Source organism: Salvelinus sp. IW2-2015, linkage group LG25, assembly GCF_002910315.2.
Source record: "Salvelinus sp. IW2-2015 linkage group LG25, ASM291031v2, whole genome shotgun sequence".
NCBI lineage: Eukaryota > Metazoa > Chordata > Actinopteri > Salmoniformes > Salmonidae > Salvelinus > Salvelinus sp. IW2-2015.
In genome coordinates, this window is record NC_036865.1 from 11,989,063 (window position 1) to 12,002,790 (window position 13,728).

Sequence of the window (13,728 nt, forward strand, 5' to 3'; positions counted from 1 at the left end):
GAACAAGAATAGACTGATGAGTATCAGAAGAAAGTACTTTGTTTCTGGCCATTTTGAGCCTGTTATCGAACCCACAAATGCTGATGCCCCAGATACTCAACTAGTCTAAAGAAGGCCAGTTTTATTGCCTCTTTAATCAGCACAACAGTTTTCAGCTGTGCTAATATAATTGCGAAAGGGTTTTCTAATGATCAATTAGCCTTTTAAAATTATAAACTTGGATGAGCTAACACAACGTGCCATTGGAACACTGTAGTGATGGTTGCTGATAATGGGCCTCTGTACGCCTATGTAGATATTCCATAAAAAATCTGCTATTTCCAGCTACAATAGTCATTTACAACATTAACAATGTCTACACTGTATTTCTGATCAATGAGATGTTGTTTTAATGGACAAAAAAATTGTTTTTCTTTCAAAAACAAGGACATTTCTAAGTGACTCCAAACTTTTGAATGGTAGTGTATATGATGTGACCATGACAGTTTACAGGTAACACCAATAATTTAGTTTCAACTTGATCAACAGCCATACCGTTCATTACCAGATTCAGCTGAGGTCTAAAACTTTAGAGATGTTTTAGAGATGTTTAGGACCAGTTTATTACTGGCCACCCATTCCAAAACAGACTGCAACTCTTTGTTAAGAGTTTCAGTGACTTCATTAGCTGTGGTTGCTGATGGGGTTGAGGTCAGGACTCTGTACAGGCCAGTCAAGTTCTTCCACACCGATTTCAATGAACCATTACTGTATGGACCTCGCATTGTGCACGGGGGCATTGTCATGCTGAAACAGGAAAGGGCCTTCCCCAAACTGTTGCCACAAAGTTGGAAGCACATATTGTGTATGCTGTAGCGTTGAGATTTCCCTTCACTAGAACTAAAAGGCTTAGCCTGAACCATGAAAAACAGCCCCAGACCATTATTCCTCCTCCACCAAACTTTACAGTTGTCCCTATGCATTGGGGCAGGTAGCGTTCTCCTGATTCCAGATTCCCGCTGCTTAGCCATGGATATCTATTTCATGAAGCTCCCAACGAACAATTCTTGTGCTGACGTTGCTTTCAGAGGCAGTTTGGAACTCGGTAGTGAGTGCTGCAACCGAGGACAGACCATTTTTACGTGGTATGCGCTTCAGCACTCTGCAGTCCCGTTCTGTGAGCTTGTGTGGCCTACCACTTTGCGGCTGAGCCGTTGTTGCTCCGATATGTTTCCATTTCGCAATAATAGCATTTACAGTTGACCGTGGCAGCTCTAGCATGACAGAAATTTGACGAACTGACAGTGCCACATTGAAAGTCACGGAGCTCTTCTGTAAGTCCATTCTACTGCCGATGTTTCCTATGGAGATTGCATGGCTCTGTGCTCAATTTGAATAGACCTGTCAGTAACGGGTGTGGCTGAAATAGCCGAATCCACTCATTTGAAGTGGTGTCCACATACTTTTGTGTATACATAGTGTGCATTGACCCAACTTGGAATAGATGTTGAATTGACGTCTGTGTCCAGTGGGAGGTCATGTGGTCCTCTAACWCAGTTGGTAGAGCATGGTGCTTGCAATGCCAGGATTTTGGGTTTGATTCCCAGGACCACCAGTCCGTAAATTGTATCCAAGCATGACTGCAGTCGGTTTGGATAAAAGCGTCTGCTAAATGGCATATCATGTAATGTGTCTGGAAAAKAATTTATTTTCCATTTGACAGGTGATTATGTTGGTTCTGTCTGTCTCGGCACTTTGTAGTCAGAATAGAATGTACAGCAGAGAGTCGTTCTGCTGACTGACGCTTCCTTCTAAAAGCTGAGGTTTGAGTTTATGTCAGGACACTACCGTACAACTTTGTGTTTACAACAGTTTTGACCAATAAGCTCATCGCATGCTTTGGAAGGTTTTCTGAAGTTGACAATGTGAACTTCAACTCAGAGTCACAGATGAGCACAACATGTATGGTATATCTGTGTATGGTATATCTGGAGTCAGAGCAGTAGTGGCGTTGCAGACCTTTGGTTGTTAATTTATCAGTGCCCCTCTCATCTTATTGAAGTGTGACCCTCCAAGGCTGCATGGCTTTTTCCATTTATCTGGATGCTGGCTCCGTGCCCAGCTGTAGAGGGGCAAACTGTGTGACTGCACAGGGAATTTGAGGTTTAATAAACAGAATAAGAGGTAGAAATCTTCTCTGCACAAAAAACAGAGGATTTTAGACCAATTTTTATGGCTTTCGTAGTTGCTTCAATACATACAAGTCCATTTAGTGGAGATCACGTTGCAAATCATGATGGAAAACAGTGGTGCTTTAGAAAGATCTTATCTGTGAGGAGTGCTGCTGTTAGGGCCTTTAACGCTTATTAATCAACTGTAATTGCTTGAGCTAAACAAGCTTGGGCATATCTGCCATGGTGTCCATTTTGACACCAGGCATCAGCTGTTTCGTTTCAGTGCAGTGATACACTATTGGCTAGGGAATAACGTAACAGATACTGTACACACTTAATTTCCACCGAGTTGAATGTTGATCAAATCTTCCTCATGCATTTCCTCTTCCCTCTGCATAGACTATTGACCTACACTGAGTGTGTCAAATATTAGGAACACCTTCCTAATATTCAGTTGCAACCCCTTTTGCCCTCAGAACAGCTTCAATTCGCCAGGGCATGGACTCTACAAGATATTGAAAGCGTTCCACAGGGATGCTGGCCTATGTTGACTCCAATGCTTCCCACATTTGTGCCAAGTTGGCTGGATGTCCTTTTGGTGGTGGACCATCCTTGATACACACGGGAAACTGTTGAGTGTAAAAAAAACAGCAGTGTTGCAGTTCTTGACACGCTCAAACCGATGCGCCTGGCATCTACTACCATACCCCATTCAAAGGCACCTAAATCTTTTGTCCTGCCCATTCACCCTCTGAATGACACACATACACAATCCATGACTCAATTGTCTTAAAAATTATTCTTTAACCTGTCTCCTCCCCTTCATCTACGCTGATTGAAGTGGATTTAACAAGTGACATCAATAAAGGATCATAGCTTTCACCTGGATTCACTTGGTCAGTCTGTCATGGAAAGAGCAGGCGTTCTTCGTGAATTTGTGTATTCATCAATATATCAATGCACATACCGTATGTGTACATCAGTTCGTTAAATTTCAAATGCTCAAAATGTGATAGGTAGGAGGCTTGAGATAGGATTGAAGTAGTTAGCTGGACATGAATTTGCACTGCAGAGTTTGTACATTTTTGGGTACTATGCCTTGATTTATGTTTGTCCCGAGTATTAATTAAGGCCTAGATTCAAATCGATCAAGCGTGAACTGGCAATCATCGACCCCCGCATAGCTGGTGTTTCGGAGATGTAACTGTGTTGGAGCTGCGAAATCGGTGAGCAGCTTCTCTTGATCATTGTCACGAAGCAACACCCGTCCCACTCCCAGGCTATATAGAAATAATGACGCTCAAATTGAAAATCATTAAACAAAATAATGAGGATTTACATAAGCCTCATCGATGTCCAGATTACATCTCACATTCCAATGTTTTTTTGTAGACAAGGTTGCATGGGATTTCTCTGAATGCGACTCAGTGCAGCCAATGGCAATGGCAAATCTGATTGAATAGAACCTTAAGAAAGGTTGCCTTCAGTCAAGGCCATGGACGTCATTCATTTTAACACTAACAAATATGAATCATACCTGAGGGATACATACTAGTCAGTATGGTAACACATTCAGCATCTAAGATATTATCAACTCCGTCTGCAGATAGAGCTCACTAATCTCCTTACAGTCAAGAGACAAGGGCTTGATTCATTTCCAGAAAAGCATGTGCACACACATGCCCAAATGCGCGCACACACACACATACACACACACATATATCCTACTCCTGACCCTAACCCCCACCAACAGCCCTAGTTATGATATTGACATAAGTGTCGCATAATCAATTACAAGGCTTGTGGATGACGTCTTGTTTGCACCTCACCAAGGTGACGGCAACAGATTACACACAAAACCATTAACAAGTTCCAAATCAACAGGGACTTGGTCCCCTGCTCCCACAAAGCACCTCTAATCCTTATTCACTGGTTGATGATTTGTTTTGCTTCGAGGCTTAGGCCAATCTCAACCAATCCCAATCAGCAACGGTTTCCAAAACAACCGACCAAACCTACCGATGACGCCACCTCTGATGTCATCACTACAGACAACTCGCTCTGCTATWTCAACCTTTATTGTTGTGTTGTAAAATCTAATCTGGAAATCTAAAACCCTAGAACAACATCCTGAAATGTCCTTTTCTGTACTTAACTTACTTTGTGTTGGCATCAGTGGTGATATTGTATGAACTGACAATCACTGATATTCATCAGGCAGAGAGAGAAACCACTGTATCCAGATTACATAAACYCAGTCCCATTGTAGACAGATATAGTCTTGTCCGGCTTACTGGGCCAGAAATTATGCAATTTGTATGGAATCATGAGCTGTTTTGGTGGAATCACGCACTGAGCACATCAGAAAGTCATAAAACATTGATGGCTGCTATGGGAGTTCTCAGAAGACGGTCCAACTCCTGCAGATGTGGAGGAGAGGAGTATGATGCTGGAGGAATGCACTGAACTGTCTTTTTTCACTAGCCACTGTAGTCTATTGAAAAACCTAGTATAGCATCCATGTAKKKRKWGKWYRTATKSWAWRWRSAWRKAWRYMYRSYKRRTKWAKTMWSTGTSYACRYRKTYASAAYWMRAAYWRCRATTRTGWKYKTKWKSWRWWRAMWAMAYSMMMWMCMMWMYCWTRTMTGYRTKTRYWWRMAWYWWWMWWAGRRAKSKAWGYAAKSWWTSYTTRKYKWRMSYKGMYRTSTMKMYKCWTCYCWSWGWSWKCTCYYSWSMWRGMKWKSWYCYMKGMMSKCYWKGWSYSSWGRYSTMCMRKKKKKKMKSYSKMYCRKGKGKYSTSMWSCYMYSKSKGCKKKRASSMGTMKYYSTGWGGRRYCMYSSSRMSRWMSMMKSKGRKSAWSRMMGCYSSSSWMRRCAKSCYMCYKSAWYMCKSYAYYSRRKSYYTKSRTSMRKGMYYWWKSKRAKYRWSYWAYMWYWKAWKYRYMRYRKRSAMRYKWTYWSMRKRKKKTRTSKKRKGTGWWSCAKARWGMTWKWGWTWCTRTMKSSRWYMKWRYWGTWMYWYYTMWWWRKTSWSAWCAMTMYMCACARMYKAMAAKKRWRAKWWKSRRWYTAASSARCWYMYYMRMWCMMWRYYRMWKMWRMWSYRYTKRTATRKCMCWTCYWAMRWSMKSKSWKRKMWSWWRSTYMTGWWMWRWMMYYYAKSYKRAWWCMCMMMAGAACAACAAAGAACAATGGTTATATGCCATTTTGAGCCTTTCTGGTAGTGTTTAGATATGGCAGAGTATACAATATGGACGCTATGGAATGCTGTGTTCCCTGACTGTGCCAAATGTATTTTCTKGGTGGTGCGACACTAACTAACCCTGACTGACTTTTCCTGAGTATACAAACTCTTGTTTATTTTAAGGGACAGTATATCAGTCAACTCTTTGTCATTTCTAACAACCAATTATGATTGGTTGATCGCACAGCTCTGGGTTAATGCAGATTGTCCGAACAAAACATCAGGAAGAATTAGACATGTTCCTGAAGTGCAAATGCATTTGAGAGCAATGTTCGAGATAAAGAACCGCTTCAAAGGAAGTGCAACCTGGATCGAATCGATACCTAATAGTGTTCCATTTCTCTGTATGATTTGTACCTAGTGCGTCATGACTGCATTTTAATCTGATTCAGTTAGCAAGGTTCTGGATGGTGTTTTCCTGGAGACTCCATACCACTAAGTGGTTTGAACGCCTTTTTCTCTGAACTCTTTGCTTCCATCATACATCATGACCCTGAGATATTACTCTGCCTGGTGTCAGGCCCCTCCACTGATGACTGATGAATCCCCCCCATCTTTTCCCTGCTGTTGGTTGGAGTAATGGCTGTGGTGCTGCAGATGGAAGTTGCCCCTAAGCGCGGATCTAGAATCAGATTAGAGATAAACCAACCTCCAATCTTAATCTTAAAAATATGTGACCCGGGACCAGTTTGTGGCAAATTCTACATTTTCCATGCGGTATGAAGCTGCCTCAGACGAGAGCMAGAGCAGAGAGTCTCTTCCATGTGACAGAATACAAAGGCACTATTCTGCCTTTACTCTCACTTTTTGCTTTTGCTTTAACCCAACGAAATATACAGTACTTATCTTTGTCCTTCAGTACTTAATATACAGTACTTATATTTGTRTCTCTCATGGATTCACCTCATTGTTTGTGAGTTAGCCCATGAGAGTATTTCTTCGGTCTTCTTGAGAGAAGGAGAGCAATTGATTGTGTGTTTTTCACAGTCATGTATACATCCAATATGCATCCATCGTGACACTCCCTGCTGGGAGAGTTCCAAAGTACTACAGAGAAGGCAGGGGTCTGTCTGCTCTGCTGCATGCTTGTGACTGGATCCTGGGCAGAGAAACAGCTGTGTTCGTTTGAAGGTGATAGCAGACAGGCTACGCAGTATACATGGCTCCCTGCCCAAAGCCTCTCCAAAGCTACTTCTAAGATCTCTATTTCAATGGTTCGAGGAGGGAAAACTTTGGCCCAGGAACAGTTATTTAGAGAATGCACACATGCAGTGGTGGAGAGGTTCATCACATGGCCTGAACTTCCATTGTTTTTATTTCCAGATACTGGGCATTCCTCTCTGAACACTTTAGTTATTCTTCATGAGTGGAGACCTTTTGTCCAACTAATAAATCTACAGCTGCTTCTCGTGAAAGATGTTTTATTGTTGTGTTTTTTGGGAGGGGATGGGGGTTGTTGGAAATGGGAGCTGGTGTCCACTTGTAATGGGGCTTCGGGCAATGTCTCCAAAAACTGCTAAACTGTCCTTGACACAACCTCACATACCGTGACTGCCAGGGAGATGAGTGCCAAAGAACGAGACTGAAGATCTGCTATTTAATGAGGTAAATAAACACTACTTCATACCCAGGAGCTTCTCAGCTCTTTATTAGTATTGAAGATGTATTGCTAGGCAACCCGCCCCCTCGGCTGAAAATGTTGTGCTCCTCTCTCGGGGCTCTGTGACTGGCTGGTGCAATGAGGGATGAGATGATGTCATTGGAAGTGACAGCCAGTGGCTGTCCTCATGTGACGTGGGCCACTGCCAGCCATCTGAAGTGGAGATATTGTTTGGGGCGAAAGCGTTCAATGACTCAGGAGTCTTGTGATCCATTACTTACCCAGAAAAGTCCTCAGGCAATCTTTAACAGAATACTCAAACTCTCATTTCACTGGTAAACTCCTTTACCAATGTCTGCCAATTCATTATATCTGTCCCACTATTTTGTGTGCAACCTTGATATGAAATTCAAAGACTAAGTAAATCATCTGAATTTAATGTTAACTAGTGTAACAATGGCCATCCTAAAGTTCATGTTATTTTGCAGTTAATTTTAATCTGAAGGGGGAATACCACAATGGCCATTCACTTGTTAAAGGAGCATAATGCTATTGGTTCTTTGTATTCGTTTGTTGTTTCCAGATTAAGAAAACATGATTTCTTGGCTAGATAAAAATGTTGGCCACATTTATGACTATTTGCTGGACTTGTCCATCTCACTACATCGCACTACTACTACTCACTGCGCAAGGAGCCCCCAGCAGTCCTTGTGCAGGGTCAGTCCCCGTCAAGTCTGCCTTTGCCCTCTGAGAGAGACTATAATATCATTGTGAATCCTTAATTTACAACAGGCACTGGTGCTTGGGGCTACACACTATGATGTTCAGCCGTAATGTACACATGCAAACAGTCAACATATTGTATGTGTTAAATCAGCCATTCCGCTGTGCTTTGTGTGTGTTCTCAGGTACTGGATTACGGTGTTCCCTGCAGAGTTTAATCTGGACCTGGGCCTTATCCGCCTCACTGAGGAGTTCAGAGACGTGGCGGCTCAGCTGGGCTGTGAGGAACACTACAAACTCATTGACATCTCCACCATGTGAGGAACTACCCAAGGATGGGCACGCACGTGCACACGCACACGCAGTCAGTAAAGAGTTTCCAGTTTCAACAGAATGTGTGTGTTTCTTTCTAGCCCGTCGTATGACTGGATGAGAAAGCTGACCCAGAGGAAGAAGCAGGCCAAGAAGGGCAAAGCCTCACTCCTCTTTGACCACCTAGAGCCCATGGAGCTGGCGGAACACCTCACGTTCCTGGAGTACAAGTCCATCAGGAGGATATCAGTGAGTGTCCCTGGTGGAAAAAGACTTGTGCCCTTTCATCCCTATCTAACCCCTGTGTGTGACATTCCTCAAGAGTCTTTCCAAGAGTGCTTTTTCCACAGAACTCTTTTTTCCCCTTTTAGTTCTGTTACTAACTACAGAACAAAGCTTTGGCTGTCAACTAACTTCATCCCCAGGATAATTGCGCACCACCACAGAATATGTTCTTAGATACGTTTGCTCTACATTTCAGTTTGTTTTATTTGCTGGGCAGTTCACTTGTAAATTCACCAGCGATTGAGGGCCCACTGTATACGGTATATGCCAATGACGTCTGTGTTATTAACTCAGCAGTACTGTACATGTTACGTACACTAACTCTCTCTTTCTCCAACCCCCCAAACCCAGTTCACAGACTACCAAAGCTATGTGATGCACGGATGTCTGGTGGATAACCCAACACTGGAGCGCTCCATCGCCCTGTTCAACGGAGTGTCCCAGTGGGTTCAGCTCATGGTGCTCAGTAAGCTGACACCCCAACACCGTGCTGAGGTCATCACCAAATACATCAATGTGGCCCAGGTAAGAAGAGAGATGGTATCTCTCTCTCTCAATTCAAGTCAAAGGCTTTATTGGCATGGGAAAGAAATGTTAACATTGCCAAAGCAAGTGAAGTAGATAATAAACAAAAGTGAAATAAACAGTAACAATGAACAGTAAACATTACACTCACAGAAGTTCCAAAAGAATAAAGACATTTCTAATGTCATATTATGTCTATATGCCATGTTGTAACGATTTGCAAATAGTTCTCTCTCTGTCTCTCTCGCTCTGACAGCTGGGGAGGTGCTGTTTCACGCTTCTTCATTCATTCCACTTATATCCTATATTCCATAACTCCTCACAATTTAGAGTGTAAAACCCGCCCACTTTGACACAAGCAATTGTAAAGGAGGTGAGGGCAATTTATTGAGGCATAAATTCTCATTAACTGTACAGCACTAGCCTGTGGGCTAATGAGAATTTAAGGCACTGCATCACAGTTGCTAGCTGTGCCACTAGAGATCCTAGTTCGAGTCCAGGCTTTGTCGCAGCCGGCCGCGACCGGGAGACCCATGGGGCGGCGCACAATTGGCCTAGCGTCGTCCGGGTTAGGGGAGGGTTTGGCCGGCAGGGATGTCCTTGTCCCATCGCGCTCTAGTGACTTCTGTGGCGAGCCGGGCGCAGTGCATGCTGACATGGTTGCCAGGTGTATTGTGTTTCCTCTGACACATTGGTGCGGCATGCTTCCGGGTTAAGCGGGCATTATGTCAAGAAGCAGTGCGGCTTGGTTGGATCATGTTTCGGGGGACACATGTGTCTCGACCTTCGCCTCTTCCGAGTCCGTACGGTGCAGTGATGAGACAAGACTGTAACTACCAATTGGATACCACGAAAATTGGAAAGACAAAGGGTTAATATATATATTTTTTATATATAAACTGTACGGCACTGTAACACTTGAAATGAATAGGGGTTTCTTTCACCAACTTTTTGTGCAGAACATCTCTCATTATAAGTATGTGAACATCTCGAATGAGAAAGAGGAAGGGAAAGGGACTCATGTACCATATATTAATCAGACAGTTTTCTGAGCCAGACTTGCATTAAATCATCTGTCTCAATGGAGCTGGAACATTGTCAATTAGATCATAACACCCTTCGGTCATTAAAATCTACTGCTGCCCACACATACTTTCTTTTCTCTTATAGAAAGGCCTTCTCTTATATGCTTTCCTCGTGTATTTTTTATTTGATTTTGTTTGACAATTTAAAATACATAACAATGTTACACCCGGCAACAGATACATATACAAAAACTCTTAAAACGACATGGCACAATGTCGGTGGCACTGCCTCTGGTGGCGTAAAAATGTGAGTCACTTACACGGAACCCAAACCAGCTAAGCACGTGCACCATCGGGCATAAATTTATTTTGTAGCTAGCTTGCACTTGCTAGCTAATGTGTCCTATTTAGCTAGCTTGCTGTTGCTAGCTAATTTGTCCTGGGATATAAACATTAAGTTGTTATTTTACCTGAAATGCACGAGGTCCTCTACTCCGACAATTAATCCATGTATAAAACGGTCAACCGAATCGTTTCTAGTTATCTCTCCTCCTTCCAGGCTTTTTCTTCTTTGAACTTATATGGTGAACTTTCATAGTATTGCCACGACGACCGACATCACAGTTCGTCTTTCAATCACCCACGTGGGTATAACCAATGAGGAGATGGCACATGGGTATCTGCTTCTATAAACCAATGAGGAGATGGGAGAGGCAGGACTTGCGGCGCAATCTGCGTCACAAATAGAACTGACTTCTATTTTAGCCCCTGGCAACGCAGACGCTCATTGACGCACTCGAGCAGTGTGGGTGCAATAATTGAATAATATAGATTTCTAAATTGATTTTGCAACGCTTGCGCATGCCAGCGGTGTAGTCAGGGTATTACTGAAGTAAAATAGCTTTTAAGATGCATGGGGACTATGCCATACAGGATGTTGTGGATCAATCTCAATTTCAGATGAATGACCCTTTTATCAACCATTATCCACTAGAGTTCTCTGAGTTGAGAAAGGCCAACATGAGAATGAGGGCTAAGATTCAGTGTTACCCTTCTTATCAACAATTGAAGTCTAGTCCTATAGCTTGAAATTGTATTTCTTAATGCTGTTTAGCAGGTTGCATATCACAATGTATCTCAACATTAATCCACGGGAGCTTTCACAAAAATCATTACATAGGTGACCTTGAACTCGAACTCGAACTCACATAGTATTTTCAAAAGTTATGGTGACACATTGTCGTTGAATTACTTTTGATCCATCCCCTTGCTCTTTTTGCGATAAACCAAACCGATCAGTGCAGGCGGAATCCTCGCGCTATCTGACGTAAGACAATGTAAGCACACGGCATCCCTCCAGCAAAAACACTTCATCACTATTAATGTGATTCTCCATGTCAAATTGCTGTGTGCATGGGGGGGGTGGAAATGATTGTCTGTATTTCTTAACAGACATTAAGCATCATGCATGCTATTAGGCCTCTCAATCTCATCAGAGACCGGTGGCTTCTCCCTACCATTATCATCTACCAGGATTTAGATAAAGGAATTATTCAGAAGACTAATGACAAGCACTCATGCTCATGTCTGCCTCCATTGTTTATGCAGGTCATCTGTCAGCTACAATGAAATGGCCTACCCTTTAAATGCAGAAGCGTGGCCATTTAACTCAAGAGGGCTCTTTAGTTTTTTTGTAAAGCTTCTCGCATTTTTTAAATAAGATGTTCAAGCACTTTCCCCTCATGCAATTGATTCCATAAGCACAGTGTAAAGAGATCAATTTATGTTGGTTTATGTTATTTTAGGTACAGTTTTTTTATTAAGGTTATTTTAGGTGGCCTCACAAGTGGTGCAGCAGTCTAAGGCACTGCATCGCAGTGCTTGAGGCGTCACTACAGACCCGGGTGTGTTCCCAGGCTGTGTCACAACCGGCCGTGACCGGGAGTCCCATAGGGCGGCGCACAATTGGCCCAGCATCGTCCGAGTTAGGGAAGGGTTTGGCTGGGGGGACTTCACTTGGCTCATCGTGCTCAAGCGACTCCTTGTGGTGGGCCGGGTGCCTGCAAGCTGACTCCGGTCATCAGTAGGACGGTGTTTCCTCCGACACATTGGTGTGGCTGGGTTAAGTGGGCGGGTTTTAAGAAGCGCGGTTTGGCGGGTCATGTTTCGGAGGACGTATGACTCGACCTTCACCTCTCCCGAGCCCGTTGGGAAGTTCCAGCGATGAGACAAGGTCGTAATTGGATTGCAATTGGATACCACAAAATTAGGGGAGAAAAAGGGGGTAAAAAAATATATATATTTTAGGTTTGTTTGTTGTTAATTGTAATTTTTTCTTGCACTGTTTTCTCTTCCTCGTCATCTCTATTTCTCTCTATCACTCTATTTATCTCTCTCACTCTATTTCTCTCTATCTCTCTATTTATCTCTCTCACTCTACCTCCAATCTCTTCCACTTTGTTCCATGCCACTCTGTCCTTCAGAAACTCCTCCAACTGCAGAACTTTAATACGCTGATGGCCGTGGTTGGAGGTCTGAGCCACAGCTCAATCTCTCGTCTGAAGGAGACCCACTCTCATCTGGCACCCGAGGTCAACAAGGTCAGCACGTACGCCTGCCTGTGCTCTGTCACAGCCTCACTAATATCATCTGATCGGGTTCTACACTTGAATTGACTTTAGATCATGGTCATAATCATTTAGCATCTGCTAAGGAACAATGCAGGTCAATTCATCAACTGCCATGTAGTGATGGTTTCAGAAAGCACACCACGCAGAATTGGTATCGTCTTCATTTCCTGCCATTTGATGTTACATTCAGTGTTGGGGAGTTGTGAACCACATGTAATTTTATTACATTTAGCAGAACCTTGGTTGTAGTTGAACTAAATTAAAATCCTGGTAGTGTTTTCAGTAGTTCATAACTTTTTTGCCATGTGGTGTAGAAAATTATTGGAACTCCATCCCATTTTTTTAAAGGGAAGCTTTAATGTAGCTGTCACGTTCCTGACCTATTTTTATGTTATTTTGATTATGTTTGGTTGGTCAGGGCGTGAGTTGGGGTGGGCATTGTATGTTGTGTGTGTTTTGGTTAGTCTATGGGTGTTGTATGTGTATGGGATAGAGTTTGTTAGGTTAATGTTAACTAGTGTAACCAATGGCCATCCTAAAGTCATGTTATTTTGCAGTTAATTTTAATCTGAAGGGGGATACCACAATGGCCATTCACTTGTTAAAGGAGCATAATGCTATTGTTCTTTGTATTCGTTTGTTGTTTCCAGATTAAGAAAACATGATTTCTTGGCTAGATAAAAAATGTTGGCCACATTAGACTATTTGCTGGACTTGTCCATCCCACTACATCGCACTACTACTACTCACTGCGCAAGGAGCCCCCAGCAGTCCTTGTGCAGGGTCAGTCCCCGCAAGTCTGCCTTTTCCCTCTGAGAGAGACTATAATATCATTGTGAATCCTTAATTTACAACAGGCACTGGTGCTTGGGGCTACACACTATGATGTTCAGCCGTAATGTACACATGCAAACAGTCAACATTTGTATGTGTTAAATCAGCCATTCCGCTGTGCTTTGTGTGTGTTCTCAGGTACTGGATTACGGTTTCCCTGCAGAGTTAATCTGGACCTGGCCTTATCCGCCTCACTGAGGAGTTCAGAGATGTGGCGGCTCAGCTGGGCTGTGAGGAACACTTCAAACTCATTGACATCTCCACCATGTGAGGGATACCAAGAGGCGGGACAGGACACACACACACAACACACACACACACACACACACACACACACACACACACACACACACACACACACACACACACACACAACACACACACACACACACACACA

General features: G+C 43.2%; 2 protein-coding genes across 3 annotated transcripts in view; both read left to right on the forward strand.

Annotated features, from left to right (window-relative positions):
* The first annotated feature begins 6,915 nt into the window (after positions 1 to 6,915).
* Positions 6,916 to 12,986, forward strand: LOC139023005 (ras guanyl-releasing protein 3-like). The gene is made up of 5 exons (XM_070434912.1): positions 6,916 to 7,002; positions 7,906 to 8,037; positions 8,134 to 8,281; positions 8,669 to 8,842; positions 12,351 to 12,986. The coding sequence occupies exons 1-5, from the start codon at positions 6,998 to 7,000 to the stop codon at positions 12,540 to 12,542; spliced, it is 651 nt and encodes a 216-aa protein (XP_070291013.1). The 5' UTR covers positions 6,916 to 6,997; the 3' UTR covers positions 12,543 to 12,986.
* A 529-nt stretch (positions 12,987 to 13,515) lies between these two features.
* rasgrp3 (RAS guanyl releasing protein 3 (calcium and DAG-regulated)) overlaps positions 13,516 to 13,728 on the forward strand; it is a 20,661-nt gene continuing 20,448 nt past the window's right edge. For both annotated transcript variants that reach the window (XM_023970552.2, XM_070434911.1), the window contains exon 1: positions 13,516 to 13,598. The gene's annotated coding sequence lies outside the window, so the exon portion shown is untranslated. The remainder of the gene's footprint in view (positions 13,599 to 13,728) is intronic.